The sequence below is a fragment of the Coptis chinensis genome, chromosome 9 (genome assembly GCF_015680905.1).
Source record: "Coptis chinensis isolate HL-2020 chromosome 9, ASM1568090v1, whole genome shotgun sequence".
In the NCBI taxonomy this organism is placed as follows: Eukaryota; Viridiplantae; Streptophyta; class Magnoliopsida; order Ranunculales; family Ranunculaceae; genus Coptis; species Coptis chinensis.
In genome coordinates this window covers 47,599,200-47,626,266 of record NC_141464.1, presented here as the reverse complement: position 1 = coordinate 47,626,266, position 27,067 = coordinate 47,599,200, and the positions used below count along the sequence as shown (strand labels likewise).

The window sequence follows — 27,067 nt, the reverse complement described above, 5'->3', positions numbered from 1 at the left end:
GGATAGATTTGTCATCTGACGATCAAAGATAAAAAGTATATAATAACTAAATAATGAAGAGTAACACAAAATAGAGAATGCTAGTGTATGACCGAAAATATACCTTATTTTCAAAAGAATTATCTAAACAAGCTTCCATTATTTCTCTCATAAACTTCATTACGTAATACCCACACTCTTTACTACCCGGGTTGGTGCGGGCCCTAAGTACAAACATGGAAAATATTCATAAGCATATATTTTTCCAAACACACGGTATATATGCATAAAAATTTGTTTATTACCATAATCTTCTCCCCACTTCTTTGGACCTTTACTTCCTTTCCCTTCAAGTCTTTCTATTTTCATGACCGCACTTCAAAATAAGATCAATGTAAAACCTAATTAGCAAGTAAAAGATAAGCACGTAATGATCTAATTATTTCATATACATACACAATCATGACAAACCTGTTAAAATAGATATCCATATCATTAGATGGTAGATTATGCATCGAATCCAACCAATTAAAAGTCATTCGCGATAAATTAATAGCAATCAAAACCCAATGTCCACTACAAAAAGATCAGAGGCATGTGTGGTTAAAAAAGAAAAATTAGGCATTAAAACTATAATATACATTCCAATGAAAATGATAAAACATGGATAGTATTAAAAATATAAGACAATATCCTTACCCTGGATTATAAGGGATAAGAACAACTCTTTTCCACTTGTATTTTGCAAGCTCTCCACAATAATTTTAGTTTTCTCATTCCCATTAGCTCTTGTGAAAGATAAAGGGTTTATAAATCCGACGACATCCGACAACTCACAAATTAGGTCATAAAGAATCCTAGAGAAAGAAAAAAATAAAGCAATCATAATTACTAAAACTAAATATGAATATCTAAGATTTACGATAGCACCAACAATGAAATTTTGCAGATATTCTAACCTCATGTATACCACCAAAATAGCAGCATCTAACCAACCCATGTTACATACATCCATTATATCGCTTTTCTCCATAATGAAACTACCCATATTATCTCCAAACAATTCTCCTCCTTTGGAAAATGTATCGAACCTTGGTCCCCCAGGCGCCATATTGAGGAATCCCACAAAGCGAATCTATTGCACCTTGATTATGACTATCACTAGTTTGATTTTTACTTCCCTAAATTAAAAATTCAGAACAATCAATTATTAAAAGAGAAGCCAAATTCAGAAATCGATCATATAACTTCATATTAAAGAATCTTGTTATTTACCTCAATGTCGTCTTTATAATAGACATGGTCCTTTGGCCAAGGAACTTGTGTGCCAAGAGCATCTGCGACATATCTAAGCTCCTCATTCACTTGTATAGGAAGAGCAAGGCGGCCGGCTTCTTCAGAAACAAAGCGATACAACATAAACACCTAACATTATTGAGTCCCAAAGGGTAACCGTGAATTTCTTTTCGTTTATTTCCCTCATTATACCAAGCCCCGGCAACAATATTTGTTCGCCAACCTGACCAAATAACATTCTTTTTCCTATATAAATGTCTAAGTATCATAATAAGCACACAACATTATATTTTAATAACATATTACGTGTAAACTACAATTTACCTCCCTAGACCAAATGTTTGACCTCGTGTTTTCTTATTTGCCTTGTTCACATGATCAAATTGAGCCAAATTACACTCTAGGCCCTACAATTGAAGTATAAATCTTAGAACCATTTTAAAATTATATATATAATGTGTAAAACACTACTTACCTCTCTGGACCGGATGTTGGACTCACGAAATGATGTTTGACCCGTGTTTTATTCTTATTTACCTTGTTCACACGATCGATTGAGCCAAATTACACTCTAGGCCCTACAATTGAAGTATAAATCTTAGAACCACAACAACATTATTAAAATTATATATATCACATGTAAAATGCTACTTGCCTGTCCTAGACCCGGATGTTGGCCTCGAAAATGGTGTTAGACCTTCTTGTGTTTTCTTATTTGCTTTGTTACCATGATCTGCTTTGGGCTTTGATGGAGGTTGGGCTGCCTTCCCATTTTTTTTCAGCTATTAGTCAGAAAAATAAAATTTGTAGTTAGAAGGTCGGAATGCATAAAATGGTTGGGTCAAACTGTTGTTGCACAAACACACTAGACGAATGATGAATGATGCACAAATAGATGGCGGGGTTACCAATAAAATAAAATAAACATTCACAAGTAGTAACTTACTTTGGCGAGCATTTTTACTAGTCTACTAGATTGATGTTTGTCGGATGAGTGTATCGTCGATCAATATTGACACTTTCGTATTCTTTGTTTGAAGAGATTTTTTCAGATGGTAAGGAGTTATCTTTGTCCTCCAACCTTCTGACTCTATCCAACAACAACTTAACGTCTTCCTGAAGACGGTAGTTTTGGTCCCGTTGCTCTTGAATTGTTGATTCCAACTTTGTAACATGTTCCTTTGAGCCACGTTTGTTAACATGGAAATATGTGGTGGGGGTGATCCCCTTTCCAACCGCTCGAGTGCGACCAGGATGCTCGGGTGTGCCCAATGCTAGAGTTAAGATGTCTTTACTTCCTTCAATAACTACCTTTCCCTCCTCTACTTCCTTAGTCAGCACATCCTTCAATTAAGTTTTGAAGTAAACAAGGATTTAGTAAATCCAAATCACAACAAGCATTCATGTCTAACATTAAAACATAATAATAAATGATTAGAAAACTTACAATCTTTTCAGCCACTCTTTCCGTAGCTACTTCAATATATTTTCCTTTTTTTGAGTAAGCTCTTTTCCATATTGAAGGCCTTCGATTTTTTCCATTAAAGGATGGTCCCAACTCTTTTTTCTATGGTTACAAAATAATCACACAAACGACAGGGTTAATACGATGCATGTCTTCGAAACTCTTGGTTGAAGGTTTATCATACCCAAACAAATTAACAAGTGCCTACATGTATAAATGTTGGGGACGGACAATGTACTCACCAATTGTTCTCCAATATCAGCAAATCCCGTCTTGCCCGTCCTATGGTTATATACTTTTGCTGCTCGCCGCTGCGAATTAAGTTTGCTAATTTCCTGGAAAACATGAAATTAGTCGTCTTTAGGAATAAAAAACAATATATAGGTTTAATGTGATTGGATGTCTTTAATAGTCGAGGAATTAATTATCACAGCACACGTCAAAGGCAATTTGGGGAGGTCACATTCCTATTAACAACCTAGGTTGGCACACAATCCTAGACTATCAAAGGGGTGCTCGAGTTTAGATGTGCAAAAATACCGCTTGTAGATGACATCCTATGACAAAGACAATTTGGGGAGGTCACATTCCTATTAACAGACAAGTAAAGAATTTTTAGAGGACCAACTATTTAAAGGTGCTTACTGTGGTGGGTTTGTGCGTACAGTGATTGCCATGTTGTTAGGGCCTATATTGACAACATTCATTGTGTTGATTTGGAGAACAAAAAGAGTGAATGAGACATTTCGAGGCTTAGTCACATTATTTTCATGACTTAATGTTGGCGGCATATGCATTTTCATGACTTAATGTTGGCAGGAAGTCACTACTTAGCTCCTAACTCTCCTCTGCCTAGCTCCAACTCTCACTCGTCATAATGATTTTCATGACTTAATGTTGGCAGGAAGTCACTACTTAGCACTAGCAGTAAAAGGTTCTATTTACACAGCAGTAGTAGCTACCCTACAAGGAATGCATATATAAAGATAGCAGTCACTATCCATAGCTCGTCACTCAAGCTCTGACAAGACCTCAGCTTTAGCTCTGTTATCCTTGTTCCGAACATTTCCTAAAAGTCGACTACAAGTTATAAATCAGAGGGGGAAGGCAGGCGAAGTCCTTTCCTCTGGCCGGCAATGCCCCGGATTTCATCGAACCGGAAGGAGAATCAAAGGTAAGCCAAAGCTTTCGCGATAACGCGTCACTACCCGTTCCCTATAAGCCATAGCTCCTCACTCTTCACTGACGCAACTATAGCTCCTAACTCTCCTCTGCCTAGCTCCAACTCTCACTCGTCATAATAGTTTCGTTTCGTTCTCTGTTGTAAACAAAATTTTAGTGAGCTTACGCTTGGGGCCCTGTAGCTAATTAAAGCTTAGAATATAATGGAAGAGCAACTTCAGGGAAAAACATTATCGAAGCAGATAAGTGTATGCCGACTTGTGGATAAGTGTATGCCGACTTGTGAACCAAGTGTATGCCCGGCTTTGTCAAGTGTATGCCGGCTTGTCAAGTGTATGCCAAGACTTGTCAAGACCCAAGACTTGCTAATCAACTACGTCGGTACATTTTCATACAATAGCGCTGTGTAAAAAACAATCATCAAGCATTATGGTGGTGTATAACACTGATTAAAGTGTATGCCAGTTTTTCCAGTTTTTCCAGTTTAAAGTGTATAACAGTTTTTCCAACTGGGAAGCAGTGTTTGAAATGTAAAGTTTTCAGGCACCATCTCCATTTTCCACGTCGAGAGTACATCGATGAAGACTAATAAAGCGAAGACCCTCTCTACTATCACCATCATAGAGTAATCGAAGGTCGAGTTTTCGTGCAATCGAAGGTCGAGTTTTTGAATACCGTCGAGTGTACCATCGGAGAGTACCACGTTTTTAGGCAATCGAAGGTCGAAGTTTTTGAATACCGTCGAGTGTACCATCGAGAGAGTACGCGTCGAGAGAAATTACCACGGTTTTCGAGGCAATCGAAGGTCGAGTTTTTGAATATTCGATGCGCTTACGACTAATAAACCGATGAAGACCCTCTCTACTATCACCATCATAGAGTAATAGTGAATTAAGAGAACCGCAAAATGTTCAGCTAATAGTAATAAAATTCTATCAACTAGGAACATACAATTTGGAAGTACTTAAGTAGTACCATCCCTTCCACATCAACAAGAGCCTCTACTACCTTTACAAAGACTCTCTTTCTCTTTGGAATTGCTTGCCAACTCAACTCTGCACCGTTGATCTTGTGGAACTGGTAGATGTTCGCGGATAGAGTTCACGGATAGAGTTCAATCTTAATCGGCAAGCTGTTGAACCGACCATTGCCGCCAAGAGAGAGACCGGGCTTGCGCTTGGCTCAATTCGATGAGAACTCATAGCGGGGGATGCACCGTAGAGGAGGAAATCAAATTTAGGGAGGGAACCTATTCGCAAGGGAGAAAGAGTTTATTTAATGCGCAGGGACTTTCTGTACTACTCTCGTGAGACTCATCTAAGGCTTATGTCACCCCCCACTCGGTCGATTCCGTACCTTGATTACCGCGTGGAAAGCTGAAAGGCAACTTCAAAGTGAAGTCCGGTGGACGGATCGAATGCGGGATAAACCACTCGGCAAAGTGGCTCTTAAATAAGCCGTGCAAAGTCAATGAACTGGTAGATGCCATTGGTGCGAGATACCTCCCCACGATGGATGGAGTCTCAAAGAGAGAAGCACTTGGGCGATAGATACATCCTTCACATGCACTTTGCCCGAGAAGGGTTGAAACTTGAGCTCAAGCCACTTAAGGTAATTTTAGGGTTAACTCACGCAATTTCGTTTCCCTAAAATTTTAGAGTAATGAGGTAGGTATTACAGATTATGTACAGGGCCTACAGGTGAAAAAAAAGTGTTCTAATGAACAAGTGTGTGTGTGTGTGTGTGTGGGGGGGGGAGAGAGTTCTTAAAAATATTATGTCCTATTGAACATAAATGCGATTATCAAGGACAAAAAAGGGTACTAGTTTATAGACAAAACAACAAAAGTGATCGCGGAAAAAAGTCACGTCCGTCCCCTCCCCAAAAAAAAAAAAAAAAAAAACCCCCGACAAGGAGAGAGAGAGACTTCTATTCGCTTATCTAAAGTCTAAACTATAGATAACTACGCTGTCAGCAAATGGATGGTAAACGTAAGTGTATAGAGGGTACATTTCTCTATCACTTTAGAGTTGTGACTCCAATATTCATTCAATCTGTTGTAATACATCCAAAGATGGAATGTCGGTTGAAAAACTTGGAATTTTGTCCCAAAGTTGGACTCATGGTGAAGATCTTCTTTGTTTTAACTCCTCAAACCCTTTGTTGTTTTCGTTGTGTTTTGCTTTGCTTTATTGTTTTTAATTAATATACTATCGTAAAAGAAAGAAAAAAGATGCATGTCCATTGAGTGCAAAGTAGGTGGAGGTAGCCTACACAAACACGAAAAAAAAAAGTACCAAACCTTAAAATATATACTAGTTGAATCACAGCCTACACCACATAGTATAAATCGGGAAAAAAGATATGCTCCTACCTAGCTACGTAGAAGTGGAAAGAAAGTCCTAAGAGTATTCTGTTCTAGACCTTGCAACCATGCGGGAAGGAAACTCCAATTTTATGCAAACCAAACCAAGGCTTTCATGGACAACTGGACACCAACACCTGCCTCCACCAAAACAGCCAATGGTGCACCTAGATGCTAGGCGATAGTGAAGAGCCTCAGTCTAGAAGAAGCCTGGATAATCCAGGGTCATGTGCACCTCGGCAACCACATAACCGCCAAAAAGATAACTTTTTATCCCTAAAAATCATTGTTGAACAACGTTTAGAGGAAGTAAAGTGTTTTTGCGGCTTCGGCAAATTTGTTTGTCTAAATGGCTGCTATTAATTGTCCCACATCCAAAAAGAAAATATTTTATCACAAATTTCGTGCTACCCCACCCAATGCTCAAAGTAGCCATCTACAGAGTGGCAACACCCAGAGCTTAGTTATTGACTTATCGTTAAAGATTAGGCTTCATGGACACATTAGAAAGCATCATCGCTTTGTTTAGTTGTTTGTGAATTAATAAAGTATAGTTCGCCATGATATTACTTGAAGGAAACAAGGGAACACAATTTAGTATTAACAGCAGGGAGCATGTCCTAAACTCCTAGGTGTTAGTCGCATAGGCTTATGACTGCAAGGTTTCCACCGGCTCCCATACTCATATCGAGATCGCCACAAGCCCACAACCAATTCTCTAACTGAATTTAATTAATAAAATAATATTTTTAGTTTTTACGAACTTAACTTTCTTATAAATTTGGTCCCTTAAAATCATACGACAACTTGTATGCTACATAAAACTAAACTATCAAAACTTCCATTACAATTATTCCCACAATAAATCAGACTCGTCTGTTTCACCTAGACTGGAAATCATATCGTATTTATTTAATTATTTTGGCAAGCCTGTTTTTAACGATGATTCATTCCTTAACTATTCTTGATCCCGATTAGTGAAAAAAAAAATTCCTAATAACAAGGACACAACATTTGCAAATATCTTATACTAACTTACATGGCCTATGAAGAAACAATAAAAATGGAACGATATCAATTTTGCTAACCTTGAGTTTAGACGGGTCAATGCACTGAATCCAACGACTTGAAGGCTTCAACCGAGCAATCGGACTATAGGCTTGCTTGGTTTAGTCAGTCAAACGTTCAATCTATCTATCATTCATACTTTATCGAGATATTGGGTTGGTCGAACCACCACGAGAAGGGTTTTTACTACTCGACTAAAAGGGAAGGATAGAAACGCCACTTGACCGAAGGGGACTACAGGAGCTGTGTCGCTAGCCTTAAAAAAAGAATGTGATAGGTTTCGCGGTTCAGGAGATGCAATAGAGCGAGTTTCAGCAGTTGATCTAGTTTCATCAGTCGCTCTAGTTGAAGCAGATTCTGTTGATGAAGCAGCAACCAAAGCAAGGAAGGCAGTCCTTGGCTTACGAATGGCCCCATATCCCGGCTAGTCGACTACAGTTTTTGGGTTATCTCTCGTATTCCAGAAGCTGCTCGCCTTTCGGCAGCCCAAACATGTGGATGGATTCTCTTATTTTGTACTTTAGTTCTAGTTCTAACTTTATTTTCCAAAACTAATATTTTTTTTTTTGCTTGATAATATGATAACTCCTCAACTAATCATTATCTGTTTCTAAAGGGATAGAGATCAAAAGACTTAAGCTGCTATATTCACCTGCCCTAGCACCTAGTTGGTCATGGCCCATAACATATCAAGGTGCAACAAACCAGTTCTGTCACAGTGTAGACACAGTTGCAACAAACTGTGTCTCCTGAACATAACACACTACTCTCCATAACATATCAAGAACTAAGGTGATTTCCGGAAGTGAAAACACATTGTATCCCTCGCTCACTTCCTCTCAATGTATTTCTTCCTTCGCCTTTTTGGGGCTATGGAAGGTACGCCTTGCCCAAAGCTACCAAAGAAACTGGAACCCTTGAAAGAACATGGATTTCATCCAAGGTGCCAAAGACAAGAAGAGATTTTTTACTAGAACTAGGCGTGGTCGCTAGCCTTAAAAAAGAATGCGATAGGTTTCGGTTCGGGGAGATGCAATAGAGCGAGTTTCAGCGATTGATCTAGTTTCATCGGTCGCTCTAGTTGAAGCAGATTCGTTGATGAAGCAAAGAACCAAAGCAAGGAAGGCAGTCCTTGGCTTACGAATGGCCCCATATCGGCTAGTCGAGATATACCGCAGTTAAATCCGCGATATGAACACGGTTGCAAACAAACTGTGTCTCCAACATAACACACCCTCCACCACAGTTGCAACAAACCATTTTTCTTTTTCATTATAGCAGTGAGAACCTACGTTTGTTTACTTTTAAGCGGGTTCTAATAAGAACTTCTACTACAATTGTGATTGGACGATAGACTCGCACAATTTACACCCAAAAGTATATCATCCATCTTTATCGTAGGGGATTGTTCATCTTTGTCTAGAACCTAGGAGGTCATGGTTCAAGTCGAGTCTCTATATGCTAGTGGTTGCTAGTTCCTATAGACTTACAAATTCTCATTAGGAGTTACAAACTTTTCGGGCACTTGTTAGAATGTGCAATCTATACTCTTCGGTCTTGATTATCCCTTTGTCAAATACTCTTCACAATCAGTCTAAGGAATGGTACCGAAGTATCACCGGATACTTCACAATCTAAGGAATCGCACAATACTTCACAATCGGCTACTATCACCGGACAATACACCACCCCAAGTGAACACCGGTACTGTAGTATAGACAATTTTGCATGGTTGTCATTTTTTATATGAATCAACTAGTATCAATAATAGAAAATCCAATTTAAGATGCATACTGAAGAAAATACTCATATCAGCTAAGGAAGGGGCACCTTTGGCCATTCTAAGAAAATACTCATAATCCAATTCAAGGCCAATAGCGTAAGGCAAGTATGGCAATTCATATCAATAGTAGGGGAATGAGAGACAAAGACCAACACTAAATCAGATATGCCCGTAAATGCTTAATCTTTTTACAAAGTACAAGGTATCAATGTTCTATACTATTCTAAAAGTTGGCTACTATTTAGGAAAACCTCCTTAACTAGCAGCACCTGTTTTAGAGAGGAAGTAGCAGCTGCTATCTAGCAAGCGTCTAGACTCGTGAGACTCGCCCCCAGACTATGACTAAAGAGACTACCAAATTACTACCCACACCCACACCCAGTAGAAAATCCAGCATAAAGTAATAGCACATGGGCTGAGGTTTTAGGGATGAAGGCAGTAGGAAGTATCAGAAGATAGAATGCTTGTTAACCAGAAATGAATACAATTATCCAAAACCAATCAAACTAACAAAAATAAGTTATCCTAACCTGAAATTTTGGTGTCAGTCTTGACTTCACAAATCTTTCCCAATCTTCCTGTCTAATATTTTTCTCGTGTTTTTTAGGCGGCTTCAAAAGCATTTCAGGTTGGTCTTTGTAGGGAGTGATATAGTACCTAGTCAACCGACTCTTGAATTCTTTCCATTTCTCACCAATATCTGAGACAACACCCTTCTTTTCGTCTTCTGTCAAGCTGAATTTGGCCTATAAAATAAGAATAAGCTATAAAGTTACAATAAACTAAGACTAATTAGACAATTAATATTACAACTGGAGCTATTTACCTTTATACTATCCCATAACAAGTCTCTCACTTCATCTCCGACAGCATGCCAATTTTCATAATCAACAATAGAGATTCGGGACTCCGCTAACAAACCTGAGTAGCTTGCCAAATCCTTTCCGCCTTCCCCTATACGTTGACCATCTTCATTGTATTGAACATTCAATAGTTCACCCTCTCTCATTTTTGTTATCTTTTTGCATTGAACTGCTCCTCTTCCTGTCCTTTCTACACTTAAAGCTTGTGTATTGTTAACTTCCATTGGTGTATCGGAAGTCTCGTCAACTCCCATATCTGAATTGGAATCAGAATTCTCTCTTGGATCCATGCTGATTTCCTATATACCAAGTATAGACATGAAAACTTGAACCAATAACAACATATGAAATAAGCTAGGTATCAATAACTTGGACAATATTAATTAAACAATAATAAGACAAATGATCATCCATAACATGAATTAAAGTATTAAGGCAAATATAAATATCAAAGTAGGTACGAATTCACATTTAATAACAATATTCAATAGTCAAATAATAAAGGAACAAAGTTGTTCAAACATCTCCATAGAAAGGAAAAAATCATAACATGCTCTAACTTAATCGTTTGAGGTAGGGTCGACATAAGTCCCCTCACAATCTACACGCCAAGATAAGATGATCTTGATGCACTGAACTAAGGGAGTCAACATCTGGAAATACTTTACTACTTGTATGATCTAGCTCATCCTCATTCCCTTCCTCAAGGTAGTCTCTTTCGGGAGTCCTCAAAGCTATTGACCATTTAAGATTGAGTTGGTCGGTACATAAAGACTTGCTTGGCCCGAGAGGCCATCACAAAAGGGTCTTCCTTATGTCCAATTCTACCAAGGTCAATGAAGTGAAACCCAAATCGTCTACTTTGATGCCATTTTTCATTTGTCAACCCAGTCACACTTAAATCTTGGGACTTTGAGTACCGGATAGTCGGCGACCATATCTCGGTTATAACACCGTAGTAACCCATTTTCGAAACAACGGGGTTCTTATCCTTTGCACTAGAAATTTTACCTTTGTTGTCGCCATTAAACCTACACCACTGTTTTGGTTTACTAGTGAAGCTTCATGATCCGCCATTGATGAAAGCGGTATCCACCAATAACATAGCCTGAACACTTTAGAACGCGTCTCGACGAGGTCCTTGAGCTATAACTTTCGAGGGTGTTTGAAAGTTTGTTACTGGTAGCTGCTGCCTCCTCATTAACCTGATTATCCAAGTTATCCAAGAATCTTAGTCGAATTTAGCAAAGTTGTATTAGATGTAAAATAATTTCAAATAATCTTACCCTTTGACGAATCCAATAAATGAATGTGCGAGTGTGCTCATCTTGATACCATTTGGTTGACTTACGAGGATAAGTAAGCTTTAGGTGTTCCATATGCTTCCTATCAAGTTAGGAAAAAGCTTGGTCACCATTATCTGTCTAGGTGAAATAAGGAAAAACAAAATTCTATACTAACGCTTTTCGATATAAGGTTGAGCGTCATTAGTGTTTGCCAAAACACATTGATGAGCTTGCTCCCAAGTCTTCTCGCCGACTTCAACAACATTCATACCACCAAGAGGCTTTCCATTAGAAATTGTCTTTTCTTTTTCTCTGTATCATTAGTATCCATGTTTCTAACCGATGGGACTCAACTGCATTCACTCCGGATAAATGCGCTAAGAAAAGAAACTCAGCGGCTTCTTCAAGGATATAATTTTCAGCAATGCATCCTTCGGACGATTTCGATTCAAGACGTAACCTTTAGTATTTTCATGAACCTAATATTCAAAAAAGTGACAAAAGAAGATAAAATACAAACAAACAAACAATCAAATTGATGAAGCTTTTTGAATTATTGAAAGTAGTTAATTCAATTTTCTGTGTACTTGCCTCTCAAATGGATACATCCAACGAAAGAATACTGGCCCACAAAGCTCAACCTCCCTTATAAGATGAACAGATAGATGCACCATGATGTCAAAGAACGATGGTGGAAAGTACATTTCCAGTAGACATAAAGTGAGGACCAAATTGTCTTGAATTTCCTTTAATTTGGACACATCCACTACTTTGGTGCAAAGAGAGTTGAAAAAGAAACACAACCGAGTGATGGTATACCTCACGTGCTTTGGCAACACTGATCGTATCGCCACAGGAAGAAGTTGCTGCATCAATATGTGACAGTCATGAGACTTGAGACCATACACTTTTAGATCTTGCATCGACACGCGGTGTCTAAAATGTGAAGAATATCCATCTGGCACTTTGAGTTCACGCAACGTGTTGCATACTGTTTCTTTCTCAGCTCTAGAGATAGCATTATGACATCTTTGGTGGAAGATAAGTCCTATTTCCCCTTTTCTCTGGTGCTAGTTCCTTCCTCATGTCCATTTCTAAGAGGTCTAGGCGACTTTTGAGGTCATCTTTTGTCTTGTACTTAATGTTAAGTAGTGTGCCGATGATGCTATCACAAATATTTTTCTCAATATGCATGACATCCAAATTGTGTCGCACAAGCAAGAATTCCCAATATTCAAGCTCAAAAAATATGGATCTCTTCTTCCAATAATTACCACTTTCATTCTCATCGAAGTGCTAGGTCGCTTCTCTCTCGTGTTTGTGACTCTTCATTGGATGCCTTTGACTTCTTTCTTGATCTTTTTGGCTTTGGAATCACCAGCTTTGGTTTCCCCCATCTAACCTTCATCCCTTTGAGCTTCTCTGAAATCACCTCTCCAGTTAACGGGTCCGGATGTGATCTTAACTCTTGCTGACCATTAAATGCTTTCCTTTGCCTTCGATAACGATGATTTTTTGGAAGGAACTTTCTATGGGACTGATATATGTTTTTATTCGAGTGTTTCAATCTTGTAGAATCAGTTTTCTCACCGCATATTGGACAAGCAAGATATCCCTTGACACTACACCCAGCTAAATTTCCAAGAGCAGGAAAATCATTGATCGTCCACAGTAGAACAGCCCTTAATGTAAAAGATTCTTGCTTGTAGGCATCATAAACCTCCACACCGGGATTCCAAAGAGCACGTAAATCTTCAATTAAAGGTCTAAGGTAAACATCAATATCATTACCGGGGTTGTCGGGGGGGACGATATCAACATTGTCGACATCAAAATTTTCTCTTCATACATAACCATGGCGGAAGATTGTAAGTGATCAACATAACCGGCCAGCAGCTATGCCTAGAGCTGAGATGACTATGTGGATTGATCCCATCTGTCGAAAGAGCAAGTCGCAGATTTCTTGGATCTTCAGCGAACTCTGGCCACCTTTTATCAACCTCTTTCCATGCTGGAGAATCTGCTGGATGACGCATTTGACCATCAACTTCTACTCTTCTATCTGCATGCCATACCAAATCCTTTGATGTCTGAGCGGATTGAAACATCTTTGCAAACCTTGGGAGAGGCGGAAAGTACCACAAAACTTTCGCAGGCGCTTTACCCTTCTTTTCCTGATATCTCGACGTTCCACAAGTTGGACAACTAGTTAAATCCTTGTACTCATCTCCTCTGTAAAGTATGCAATCATTGGGACATGCATGTATTTTTTGAACTTCCATTCCAAACGTAGACAAAATATTTCTAGCTTTGGTCATGGATTGTGGCACTTCGTTATTATCCGGCAACATTTTTCCCAACACCTTCAATAGCTTGGTAAAACTCGTGTCTGACCACCCACTACTGGCTTTCAAGTTGAACAATTCCACAAGGGATGATAACTTTGTATAGCTTTTGCAACCTTTGTACAAAGGTTTCTCAGCATCTTCAAGCAATTTACAAAGCTTTTCAGGATTCCCTGTGAAACTCTCATATGCATCATTAACCATTCTAACCGTGTCCCCAAAATCACATGGGGTTTCCATATCAAAGTCTTGACATGGAGGTTCATGCGTGTTGACACCGGGACTTTCCATCGCGTGAGGCTTTTCCCCATGCCATATCCACGTTTTGTAACTTTTTTCAAAACCAACATGAAACAGATGATCCCTAATATCGTCCAAACTCTGATGCAAGTGGTTCCCACAATTAAGGCATGGGCATCTTATGAAATTAAGATTGTCTGGGCCTGCATGCTCTCCAGCACATTTTATAAAATACTTGACCCCTTCCTCGTATTCATCAGACAGTCTATCCATAGACATCCAAGGCTTATCCATACTCAATGTCAGAAATTCAATACACAAGTACTACATACACATGAAAAAAAAAATGTGATTAAGCAAGATAAAATCACACAATTCATAGATTTTGGCTCAATCTGGTGGTTGAAGCAAATAAAAACATGCAATATAACCTTGTACTAATCAACCTAAGGTGCCAAAAGTGTAGCGTGGGAATGGATTTAGGCGTATGAATGGGGAAATTCCTACTTTCCTTACATGTGCCCGGCCAGCCACCTAGATACTTGGTAGAATAAAATGAAATAGCTAAGTGTAGCATTAAGATTAGGGTCTTGATATCAGAAATTCCTAGATCATAATATTCAGTACCCTAACTTTGCAAAAAAGACACACACACACAATCAACAAATTGAAAGCTAGTAATCTTTTTACCGTTGAGTGTTTATCTATTTGTCAGCTCAAATCACGATCAGCCAAGCGTTCCTGCCCAATATATCAATCAACAATAAGCAAACTTGCAAACTAATAGTAAAACAACAGGCATAAGAGCTTCTAAAATCAGTTTATGTACGAGAACAGTCTCCATCTCTTACTCATTCAGTCAAACACCTTAAGCCACTAAAATACCGCCACCGCGCTCGGCAGATTACGACTCTTACTTGTCAACTTATCATAATACACCTGAAAGGAAAAACTTTTCCAAAGAAGAGTGGGAAACTTTCACAAGAGACTCAACCAGAAAAGCATTGGAAGAGCTGGTCTCTTCTCCCGACTTCAACAAATGGGTCAGACGGAATCTTTGAAAGGATCACCCTAGCACCACCCGTAAAACCGGGGTTCGAAAAACGCTCAAGGTGGCTCCCATGGTTTTTAAGCAGTTAGGTCTCTTTTTGGAAACGCTAAAAAAATGCTTCGAATTGATCTCCAACCTTTCCACTGGATACCTATCCCGATCTTTGATGTCATATTTAAGGTGAGTTCAAATTACGAGAATCGTGCAAAATTTTCAATTTCTTTGTGTAATTTGAGTTCATTGGTTGGGCTGTAGTGTACATGTACACACTCTGATGGATATCTAAGCTGTTTCAACCCAAGTGGATCAGAACTCGTGATATCTAGCCTCATCGAACAAATACAGAGTTTCCTTTTACACTAAAATCCCCAAATTTTGCAAAGAAAAATTGCAATTTCTTATTTTGTTTGTGAACCCTATCAACAGCTACCAATCATATAAAGCAAAAACAATCACTTTACAGCCAAAATTGAATTTAAATAGAGCGAAAAACAACAACGATAGCGAAATTTGGGAGAGTCAGATCTCGGCCGCTTTCTTTGGTGGACGATATTCTCACGCTTTTCTTGGTGACGATGAGAGACCGATAGAAGTTGAAGAAGAATGGACGATAGAAGTTGAAGAAGAATGGACGATAGAAGTTGAAGTTTAGAGACCGAGAGAAGTTTAGAGAGTCTGAAGTTAGAAGTTTAGAGAGAGTTTTGGAAGTTGAAAAGACTGAGTTTGAGCGCGAGACGGTTTTTGGCCCTACTTTCTAATATTTCGCGTGGGGTTTTCGTAGACCGACTTTGTCCACGGTATGCTTATTTTTTTTGCAGATATTAGCCACCGTTTTTGTTCACATCGTGGGGTATATGAACATCAAAATACAAATTAGGTGATATTGGTTTGTTCCGTGGTATATGACATACTATATACCACTGTTTTACGAGACTAGTGGCTTTTGCTTGTACCGAAATTAGAAAAAATTTTCTTACCGTGGCATATGCCTATTAGCCACTGTTATTAGAGAAACAGTGGTATATGCGCTTTGACCTACCGTGGCTAATGAGCATTTATGTAGTAGTGATTACAAATGTTTCAGATAAAGCCAAATATAATTAACTATGCAATAGACCTTTTGCAATCATTAAGCGTAATATCTATTCTATTAAGGTCTCCAAAGTCGAAGATTCATTACCAGCTTGATCAAGAAGAGCAAACAAGCTTCTATTAACAGCCTATAAGATAAGTTCGTAATGATCAAGGCAAATTGGACAAATGTCCCTGGTGAGTGGTGATGATAGCCCTTGTGAAGATAATACATTCTGTTATGAGAATGTATCTAAACACAGCAAAAAGATTTTGGTATTCATAAGAATGGCTTTCAAAATCCAGCTCCAAACCAGCTTGATCTCACAATCATGAAACTCGTAAAGGAATAGTTATACGGATTCTAAATTTGCAGAAACATCATTGTCTTCATATATCTAGCAGACATTAATCAGCTAAAGGAATAGTCCAAATAGAGTGTACCCTAGAGCAGCAATTAAGTTACTCAAGCTTCAGGAACTATAGTAAATACCTATCAACTACAAGTCCATGTGCACTAATTCCTCATTCAATGTACTCTAACACAACAGTCCAAATCCTCAAGGTTCAAAAACTCTACAAACAACATAGCAGCTACAAATCGCGAGTTTGTTTTACTCCTAATCTGTTATACACTAGCACAATCCTTAAAGCTTTCCAGTTTCAAAGTCAACATGTGTGTGTGCTTTATTCCTGCAAAACTAACCTCTCCACTTGCTTCCTCATGTTCACCATTTCCATTTCCAACACTCGTCCCAACACAAGATAAAAGGAGGTAAACTAACCAAACTCAACATACCTAAATCCTATGCTAACCACTAAACCCTAAACTAACCAAACTCAACATACCTAGTATAAGATGCTCATTCACGATATCGTCCGCCAATGAACTTGCACCGGGTCAAATTGTATGCCTCCATGAACTCGTTCTGTGCATCGTCACGGAATCTTGATCCCACCCAATTGCAGGCCTTGATTGAGCAAGCGAGAAATTTCATCGACGACGGGGTGCTGTCAAAATTAAAACGAAAAACTACATTAGTATATACATTTACATTTATAAAATACCAAAACAAAACAAAACAAAAATTAACGTTGTAAGATATTAACTCACCAGATTATGATATGGAAGACTCTGTAGGGAGTAGTGACTAAGATGATCAGGGTTTATCATTCTCATATGACTATTGTTTTCGTATTCAACTCATGTATCTACTAACACACTCCCATGGATAAGACGGAATGGGTCCTCGTTGTTCAAGTTGAATCAAGTGATTCTGCCATTTACTCCAGTAGGAAGATGCAATATTAAATTTCACATCATACCCGCGTCCGGAAGTAGTTCGCGTCGAGGTCTTTGGTCTTGGGGGATCTGAGGGTACAAACTGCATATGACCCAACTGACGCACAACCCTCGAAACATTGTCGCTTTCGACATTATCAAGAAAGCATATAAATCCCTCGAAAAATGCTATTTCATCCACCGGCCGTGTAGCTCGGACTTGCACATAGGGATACCATTCAACCTGTCAAATAGCATATGATCGAGGAAATTAATCATTAACCACATACTAATAATATCAATTAATAAATAAAACTATTTACATACAAAAATGCTTACATCGGTACAAGTCATATTATCAATGGTGGTTCGGGTATGCTTCAATGTAGCTGTTGTGCTAGCATAAAAAGACTGAGTAACTGAGTACCTACGAGCACGACACATGCTCAACTGATAGTCCTCATTTGGGTATGGCCTGAACACCGGGAAGTACTCATAAATCCATGCCTACATTAATATAGACACCAGTTAATATTGTAATAGATAGATAAAATTGACATTGAAAAGAAAAACAAAAAAACTAATACCTGTAGGAGAGTGAAATAGCCTGAAACACCCTTCACCTTGGCACTTGTGGCAGTCCCAAGACCCCTGTACAAGTAAGCCAGTAAGGCTGCACCCCACGCGTAGTCTCTGATCTCGGCAAATTTCGAAAGCAGTCTCAGATAACAAACGGGAACTGCAGTTCCAGACGTGTCGGTGAAGGCGGTACATCCAAAGAAAAATAACAGATAAGCTCTCACAGCAAACTGCACCTCTTTTTGGGTTGACGCCTTCTTCACAACAACCCCATTTTCATCACGTAAATCTTCATCTCTTACCTTCCCAGCAAACTGCTTCATCAAGAAATCCATCCTAACTTTGGAAGTGAACTTATTGGATTTCATCTCCGCATCTATCTTATCCATGGGTATGCCAAGATCTTTGTGGAGGAGTCTTTTTGTCTGTTCAAGGTCAAATCGGTGTCCCCGATCGCTTTGCTTTGCCTCGTCCGGAACTCCTAAGAGTTGGGAAACATCGCCCAACGTGATTGTCATCTCGCCCCACGGCATATGAAGCGTGTTGGTCTCGGATGCCACCTCTCCACAAACGAGAGACCAACACGGGATCGATGCTGTATACACCTAAGACCGAGCACATAAGCGGTTCTTTGAAGCTCCACGTGAAAAGTAGAACGGTTTGAACACTCTCCGAGGATATCCCATTGTACCAACTTGTTTAGGTGCCCATGGCACTTCAACACCCCTCGCTCCGCCTAAAACAACAAAAACTTAGTATTAATGTATGCACAAGTTTTAGTAATACAAAATTTAAATACTAATAGATACTAAATGATAATATTACCTGCCCCTCCCAAACATCGGCGAGAGCCACGCGTAATACCTTTGCATAGTCATACAACGGATGTGACACACAAGGGCCACCTCCATAAACACCTCTCTTGAACTCCAAGTCATTGTTAGACTTTCTCACAATATTCACTGGAGGTACAGGTACATGGACTTCCTCGTCATCCTCCTCCTCCTCCTCCGCGTCCTCTTCCTCCTCGTCAGTCTCTTCTTCTGCATCATCAACACCCTCTTCTTCACTATCAGCATGACTTAGAACTACACTCTTCCCACGATCCATATTTACGTCATCGCCATCGTCATCGTCATCATCATCGTCATCGTCATCGTCATCGTCATCGTCATCTACATCTACATCTACATCTAAATCTAAATCTACATCTACATCTACATCTACATCTACATCACTAAGAACTGTCCCTTTTCTTCTCTTTTGATTTCCTAACTCTACACCACTTACAACATTACTGGGATCATCCGCTTTCCGATCCCCTCTACGAACTGATGCCGAAGTGGTTGTTCTCCTTCCTCTCTTTTTCTCAGGCTCCTCATCGCGACCCGAACTACTACTCCCCCCACCTAACAACTTCTTAGCACCCGTGAAAAACACTTTTGCTTTGCATTCTTCACATTCAGATTCTTTGTTCGAGGCATTGCTACAAAATAAATAGGAGTTAAAAATAAGACATTCAACTAATTCAAATTGTTGCAATACCAACGTGAAAAAACAAAGAACGAAATAAGGCGGTGTGCATGCCAATCTATATCTAAGTTCAAAACTCTGACAGAGTTCACGAACTCTAACGAGTTCAAAACTCGACGAGTTCACGAACTCGAAAAGAGTTCAAAACTCTTACATAGTTCACCGAACTCTTACAGAGTTCAAAACTCTGAAAGAGTTCAAAACTCTTAACTCTGAAAGAGTTCATCGAACTCTAACAGAGTTCAAAACTCGAAAAGAGTTCATCGAACTCTAACGAGTTCAAAACTCGACGAGTTCAAAACTTCGAACTCGAACTCGAAAGAGTTCAAAACTCGAACTCGGCGAGTTCAAAACTCCGACGAGTTCACGAACTCGAACTCGACAGAGTTCAAAACTCGATAGAGTTCAAAACCAATTGGATTAATATTATTTAAAGCCGTAAAGTTTAATCATATCGATGTATTACTAATGAGTAAGTAGAGGTTGTGGTTTCTAATCATATCTGATGTAACTTTACCGGCTTTAAATAATATTAATCCAATTGGTGACATATTTATTGGATTGTATGAGTACAAGCTGGGTTGTCAGCTCAATTAATAGTTCCCTTTCATTCAACAATTTAGAGATCTAGATAATACTCACTAATGAGTAAGTAGAGGTTGTGGTTTCTAAATTTTTACACAACATCAGCAGACTAACTAAAGCTTGTCCTACAAAAGGAAGACTTCCATAATAATTCAGTGCAATACTTGCTCAATATACGGTCAAGTCAAAGCGGATGCATTTTTCATATCGATTATCAAAACATTTACTTGCATAGTCGAGCCAATGACCATCACATATAAGTTTTAACAACCAACATTTCTGTTGTCTCGGTAGTAATTTCAAAGTGTCGATTGACATCATAAAGTCTAATTCATCGATTGAACCAAAACCATCACATATAAGTTTTAACAACCAACATTTTTGTCTCGGTAGTAATTTGGTGTCGAGTTGACATCATAAAGTCTGATTCATCGATTGAACCAAAAACTTCATGTATCACATGAAAGATTGTGTTTAACATGAAAGTACACAAAAAAAAAAAAATTATCAAAATTAGAAACAAATTATTAAAAAAAAAAAATTCTTACTCATTTCGTTCTGTGGCGGAATCGGATCAAGTGCTTCTTTGGGGCCCCGCGAACAGGTAAATTCAATTACTTAAACCGTAAGAGTATAGTACTTGAGATCAACAAACTAAGTGTACAATAATAAGTTAGAACCACATGGCAACTCACGGAAGAGGAGCATTTCACGGTCCGGATTTTGGTGCAGAGGTAGGTGGAGCATTTGCTTGTGTAGTTGGGGTAGGTTGTTTAAAGTCATGAAGAATGTTCCATGAGATGACATAAGAAACATAAAGGTTAATCATCATCACTACACACTAGCTTATCTCATTGCAAGGAAAAGAATACATAATCATAATCGGTCACACATAAATTCGTGAAGAAGAAATTTGTGAACTGTCGATCAAGAACCATTAATACCAAATAAGATTAATACTGAATTTAATTTGTGAACTCAAACCAAGAACCATTAATACTTAATTTGTGGAGAATACATAAAGGTTAATCATCACTACACATAAATACATAATCAGTCAAGAACCATTAATACCAAATAAGATTAAGTTGAGAGAATAGTTATACCTAATTTCTTCTTCAAATGAATCTCTTTATAGATTTGTTTTCGCTTTCTCCTTTATAGATTTTGGAGAGAGATCGGTGAAATTGGAGGAGATTTTGTTTTTCACAACGATGAACTAATTGGAGAAGAAGGTAAACATTTCGTGTTTATGGACTATTTCGTGTTTTTTGTTTTCAAAATTCCTGAAATTTTGGTTTTTCTGGAATTTCGTTTTTTGTTTTTCTGATTTCTGTTGTCCGTAGGATCAGTTGGGTTGATGCACGAGATGAAAGGTGTGGAGATGACAAGGTGTGGCTATATCCCAACCCTATATATATATATATATATATATATATATATATATATATATATATATATATATATATATATATATATATATATATATATATATATATGTTGAATTTGCAAAGATAAAACTTAACAAAATCAGTCGTATACATATATGTTGCATTTGGAAAATTACTTTAGTATTATTTTTTATTAAATAAAAAAGCATATCTTAATAAATAAAAGTATTAAATCAAATTGTATTTATTAAAAGGCCCACTATTCAAATTTTGTTTAGGGCCCAAAATGTCTTGAGCCGCCGCTGGCACAAATTGTCAAGTATTAGAATTTTCATTGGATACTAATAATTTTTCTAGTTGCTTTGGTTATCAGGAATACAAATTGTAGATTATCGAAAAAAGAAAAAAGAAAAGAAAAAAAGAATACAAATTGTAAGGTTAGTTCCCCGAGGGGATTATGATCAAGCTTCGTAAATCGATCATGTACCAATTTTTAATATGAATTAAGGCCTAAGCATAGTTCCAATTCAGACCGAACTCGTTTGGTAGAGGAAAATATTGTTTTTAAGTCTGACTCGTTTTGATAGTTAGCAATGAGATGAAATGTTTATATAAAGTTTAGACTTACAGGTGAACACAGTGTAAATAGTTTTGAAAAGAGGTCGGCTACCCCGAAAATATCCTCATTGGACGAGATTCGAGACCGTTGGATGTGTGATCTAAAAAAAAAAAAAAAAAAAAAAAAAAAAGTTTTGTTTTTGATTTTCGGACCGTTGGATCACACATCCAACGGTCTCAAAACCCTCGTCTCTATAAAAATATCCTTGGGTAGCCCGAACCTTTCGAAAATTTGCTACAATGTTTCCTAATACTATTCAAAGTTCTTTTAATTATCAGTTGGTTATTGTCACTATTGTATGTTAGAGTGACGGTGTCTAATAATTAAGATCTAATTGTGGACTTTAATTTTGGTCAATTATTGAGGATTTTGTGGGAAAATGACAACTACGACTATGACAATGGATATAATCACCTACCATTTTTTTTAGTAGTCAAATTTCCAACGCATTTTTCAACAGAAAGTGTGGAAAGGGAGTGTAGAATTACACACTTCCACTTCCACAGTTCACTCCACCAATCCCGCTAATTTGTACTGTAATGAAATCAATAAGCATAATTATGAAACTTTGATATATGTATGAAATAAAAAACCATTATAAACTTTAAACAAACCCATAACAAACTCATCATGTTAGTACATTTTTAGTAATTTATAAAACATAAAAAAATTGTTCAAATCCGATATTGCCAACCCCGGCCAAACATAATCCACGAATCAATAAACTGACTTTTTGGACCTTGGTTTTCCACTAATAAAGAAAGATTACTGTAACACCTAACTTTTGGCATTTGCCTCCTCAGTCCTCACATGGGCAAAGCACATACCCTAATCTTTTGTAAATCATTATCAGAGTGATTCAAGCAGTTTCCAAACAAGTAAATGACAAAAACAACTACTATAACTCACATGAAATCAAATTTAGGTGTCTAGATCTGCAAGAATATATTATTATTAAACTCAAACAAAGCTGTCACAGTACAAAAGGATGGCCCCAGCATACCTAGCTGATACCAGCATGGTACCCCACAATACCATCTCCCCATTCTCTTTCTGACACTATAGAGGCAGTGTGAGCTTGAAGCTCTTCTACTTAGCTACCTTAGTGCTCTTTGAGTCTTTGGTACACTTTGCACTGTGTTTTAGCACATTTATTGTGTAACTTGGACTATTAGTCATTATTCATTAGTGCAGTAGTTCAACTACTTAGTAACCAAAAGGACCAATACTGAATCTGGGTTGATATATAACAGAGTGAAGAAGAATGTTTTTAAGCAATGGATTGTTATACCCAGTTATTGGTTTTGCATCTTGTGTTGCATTTATATATATGTCAATGGTGGATTTGAGACCAGAGTATTTAAGAGAACCTAAGATTAGTTTTGTTGGGAGGAATGGAACTCAGTTTATGTTGAATGGGGAGGCTTTTTATGTAAATGGGTGGAACTCATGGTGGTTAATGGATCAAGCTGTGGATGAGTATAGTAGACCAAGGGTTAGAGCAATGCTGCAAGCTGGTGCTAAGATGGGTCTTACTGTTTGTAGAACTTGGGCTTTTAATGATGCAGGTTATAATGCTCTTCAAATTTCACCTGGTCGGTTCGACGAGCGAGTCTTCCAGGTATTACTTTATTCTTTAGTTTTCTTCTTCTGAAATTTGAATCACTATTTATGCTGTGTGAACATTTTCAATGTATTTTACTAATCATTTTAAACTTGGTTTAATTTTGCATTGGGATTTCATATTTGTTATTTTTAATTTACCTCATTTGGTATATAGCAGTTGAAATTTGTTAAATGGAGTTGGAACTTGGAAGTATTTTACTTGGCTAGGGAAATTTAGGAGCAAACATGGTTGATTTAATACCTTTCCAGAATTGGTATAATAGTGGTGGGTGTGCAATAATCATCTCATGAATCAAATTGTTCAGAAATGAAATAACATGGGATTTAGTTGGTAACTTGGTGTTTTTTCCTCCACACCAGTCTCCCTTTCCTCCGCCCCTCTTTTATCTTTCATATATGGTCTGTAAGCTTCTCTGAAAGAAATTCATGGGCATTAGATAGAAGAGACTGATTCTAGTATGTGTTCTGATTAGAACCCGCATCAAAGATCTATTCCTTTTTTATTTTTATTAACTTCAGCCTAAATTTTTATTCCAGAATGTATTTGATTTGTTTTCTTCGTACTCACTTTTTTTGTATGTGTAATACCCATACAAGTGTATATGTAATATATGTTACAGTATACCTAGCAGGTCTTGGTTGAATGTGCACATTTCAGACTTATTCTGCTGATGGGCCTATGGATTAATCATTACAAACATGATATATCTTAAGGCTAGACACCTAAAAAATGATGCATAGATTCTTTGCACACCCTACCCTGTTATTCTTTAACAATTTTGTCTATCCTTGGAGTCTTATTATTGGATTGAACGGCAGGGACTGGACCGTGTCATTGCAGAAGCAAGAAAACACGGGATAAGGCTGATTCTTAGCTTAGTCAATAACTTGCATCATTTTGGTGGGAAGACTCAGTACGTCAAGTGGGCATGGGAAGAGGGTGTGGGTCTGAGTCCTTCTAATGATTCTTTCTTCTCTGATCCATCCATCCGTCACAACTTCAAAAATTATGTCAAGGTAAGTTATCTACATGTGAATATTGGAAGAATATATCTTTCTTTCTTTTCTATCTTTCACTATGAAAGAGTAGTGGCCAGTACTAGTCACTTGTATAAAATTTGTTATGCTTAACTGTGACAATCACTTGCATTCTCTCTGCGGTGAGACGTAAAGTTTATTCATAATGCTGATGAGTGTATGCACCGTGTCAGTCAATCCCGAATTAGGCATGGTTTCTTGAGCTACTGAAGTAGCGTTTCTTTAACACATTGCCTGAAGTGGTGAATCAAAGTTTTTCGTTAATTTCTTTCTCAGCATCTTCCACAAGGAAAATTCTATCCTGTAGTACATTGCCTTCAGGATGACAAAGCACTCTTTTTCTTATCTTCTAAAGACTTGGAAATGATAGCTGACAAAAATATGTAACCACAAATTGTTGGGGTAAAACACAAGGACACTTTCTGGTGCCAACCTAAATGGAAAATATGGCTGGATTTGCCACACTGCCCAACCATTTTTGGAGTCATTCAAATGTGGCTCAAGAAGATCTATTGCCCTTAGTTATTCTTGTAAGTTGTAACAACCAAAGGGATCTCTACGAGCTAGTATGAATTATGAATTATGAGTGGTGAGTTGCATTGAGGAAAGATTGGTTGCACTATGTCAAGTTCGCATGGATTTATAGACTTCAGAGTGCACTCTGCCTTTTGGTGAAAAACCATGAACTGACCTGATAAATTGGCCTCAAACATATTGAATAGCAAAAGTGGATGGCGGTTGTGGAGAACCAGTAAGAAAAAACTGAACTTATTTTGTTTGCTTATAAATTATAGTCTTTCTGGATGTTAATTTTGTAAGGATGGAACTAATTGGTAAGAATTTAATTATGTTTAGATTACTTGTAACTTTTCTAGTGAAAACCTAGAAGATTCTAATGTGCCACACAGTATGGCTCCAAGATTTTCTTTAGCGCATCAGTATAAGCAGAGTCTCTTCTAAATACCAAATTAGATTTTCCTCGATAGTTTTCAAAATTGTTTCTTTTCACTGGGGAAGGAAATTACAGGAACTTACAGCAGTAGAAATTTTCCACGGCTTAAAAGAAGTCTTTACGTAATCTGATCAATTACATTAGTTGAAGAAGACCTTTACATCTCTTTTGCAGACTGTTTTAACAAGGAAAAACACTATCACTGGAATTGAGTACAGGAATGATCCCATCATCTTTGCATGGGAATTGATGAATGAACCTCGCTGTATGACTGATCCTTCCGGTGACACCCTCCAAGTAAGTAAAATGTGTTTTTGCAGGTACTTTTGCTAATGATCACTATTAATAAAAGAAGTATCTGAAGCATCTAATTTTCCAAAAGGCATAAAAAGCTAAATATATTTAATTTGGACTATGATTTGTTTTGTGGAATCCTCCTGATTCCTTCCTTTATGCTTGAACACTACAAACATAAATGAATAATCAATGAGCATATTTATTTCAATTCAAGTAGCATGGTAGATAATCTTTTGATCACAGTTCTATTTGATTCTGTGGAACACAGGATTGGATTGAGGAAATGTCAAGTTTTGTGAAGTCAATCGATAATAACCATTTGCTGACTGTGGGAATCGAAGGGTTTTATGGTCCCAAAAGCCCTGGGAAGTTGAATATAAACCCAGGAGATTGGGCCAGTGAACTTGGAACTGATTTTATTCGAAATTCCAAGACCCCAAACATTGATTTTGCTTCAGTCCACACTTACCCTGATCGTTGGTAAGTAATATAATTACTTAAATTGCATAAATTTAGCATAATTTCCCCTTCTTCGACAGTTTGTTCAAATGCCGAATTGAGGTGATTACATTATTTGCAGGTCTAAGGAGCTAAATCTCGAAGACAAACTGAAATATGTGAAAAGATGGGTGGTGTCACACATTGATGATGGTGACAAAATTCTAAAGAAACCCGTGTTGTTCGCTGAAGTAGGTTTTTCAAGTGAGAACAAGAACTTTGAACCATCTCGGCGGGAGAAGTTCTATAGAATTGTATACGACATCGTTTATAAGTCAGCAAAGAAGGGTAGGGCAGGAGCAGGGGGGCTTATTTGGCAGTTTTTGGTTGGAGGCATGCAAGAGTATAATGATGATTTTGGTATTGTCCCCTGGGAGAGGCCATCAACATACAGGCTAGTTACCGAGCAATCATGTAAGCTGGCTTCAGTTCAGCACAGACAGGATGAACTAGACGACATACCTAAAGAACTCTGTTAAAGCAGCCTCTGAGCTTGTAATCCTTTTACATCGAACTTGACTCTTTTGTCTTTCAAATAGGGTCACCTCAAATCATTCACATTATTATTGATGCTGAGAGTTTTTTTGTTTTTGTATCATGTTCTTCCCATTAGTATATATCCCTTTTCCTGTTAGTAGAACTATCCTTGAGGGTATCTCTATTAACGGCTACC

At 37.8% G+C, this 27,067-nt stretch overlaps 2 protein-coding genes and 1 pseudogene across 2 annotated transcripts; 1 reads left to right on the top strand and 2 right to left on the bottom strand.

Moving 5' to 3' along the window:
* Nucleotides 1–824: 824 nt before the first annotated feature.
* LOC147476359 (uncharacterized) lies at nt 825–10,291 on the bottom strand. The gene is made up of 8 exons (XM_086585710.1): nt 9,965–10,291; nt 9,669–9,884; nt 2,983–3,075; nt 2,723–2,842; nt 2,293–2,619; nt 1,255–1,404; nt 1,071–1,160; nt 825–836 (listed from the first exon to the last, which is right to left on the bottom strand). The coding sequence occupies exons 1-8, from the start codon at nt 10,289–10,291 to the stop codon at nt 825–827; spliced, it is 1,335 nt and encodes a 444-aa protein (XP_086441836.1).
* Nucleotides 10,292–11,664: 1,373 nt separating this feature from the next.
* Nucleotides 11,665–13,786, bottom strand: LOC147476358 (uncharacterized; annotated as a pseudogene).
* A 9,042-nt stretch (nt 13,787–22,828) lies between these two features.
* LOC147476357 (mannan endo-1,4-beta-mannosidase 2-like) lies at nt 22,829–26,986 on the top strand. Its single transcript, XM_086583974.1, has 5 exons — nt 22,829–23,604; nt 24,429–24,626; nt 25,774–25,896; nt 26,165–26,376; nt 26,477–26,986. The coding sequence occupies exons 1-5, from the start codon at nt 23,248–23,250 to the stop codon at nt 26,871–26,873; spliced, it is 1,287 nt and encodes a 428-aa protein (XP_086440100.1). The 5' UTR covers nt 22,829–23,247; the 3' UTR covers nt 26,874–26,986.
* Nucleotides 26,987–27,067: the final 81 nt, after the last annotated feature.

What these genes read in the sequence shown, in the direction of transcription:
- LOC147476359 (XM_086585710.1), bottom strand. Translation starts at nt 10,291, where the DNA reads ATGGATCCAAGAGAGAATTCTGATTCCAATTCAGATATGGGAGTTGAC. An exon ending in GACTGACACCAAAATTTCAG is followed by an intron (nt 3,076 to 9,668) that starts GTTAGGATAACT and finishes CATGTTTTCCAG; the next exon opens with GAAATTAGCAAACTTAATTC. An exon ending in CTGATATTGGAGAACAATTG is followed by an intron (nt 2,843 to 2,982) that starts GTGAGTACATTG and finishes TTGTAACCATAG; the next exon opens with AAAAAAGAGTTGGGACCATC.
- LOC147476357 (XM_086583974.1), top strand. Translation starts at nt 23,248, where the DNA reads ATGTTTTTAAGCAATGGATTGTTATACCCAGTTATTGGTTTTGCATCT. An exon ending in TCGACGAGCGAGTCTTCCAG is followed by an intron (nt 23,605 to 24,428) that starts GTATTACTTTAT and finishes ATTGAACGGCAG; the next exon opens with GGACTGGACCGTGTCATTGC. An exon ending in CACACTTACCCTGATCGTTG is followed by an intron (nt 26,377 to 26,476) that starts GTAAGTAATATA and finishes CATTATTTGCAG; the next exon opens with GTCTAAGGAGCTAAATCTCG.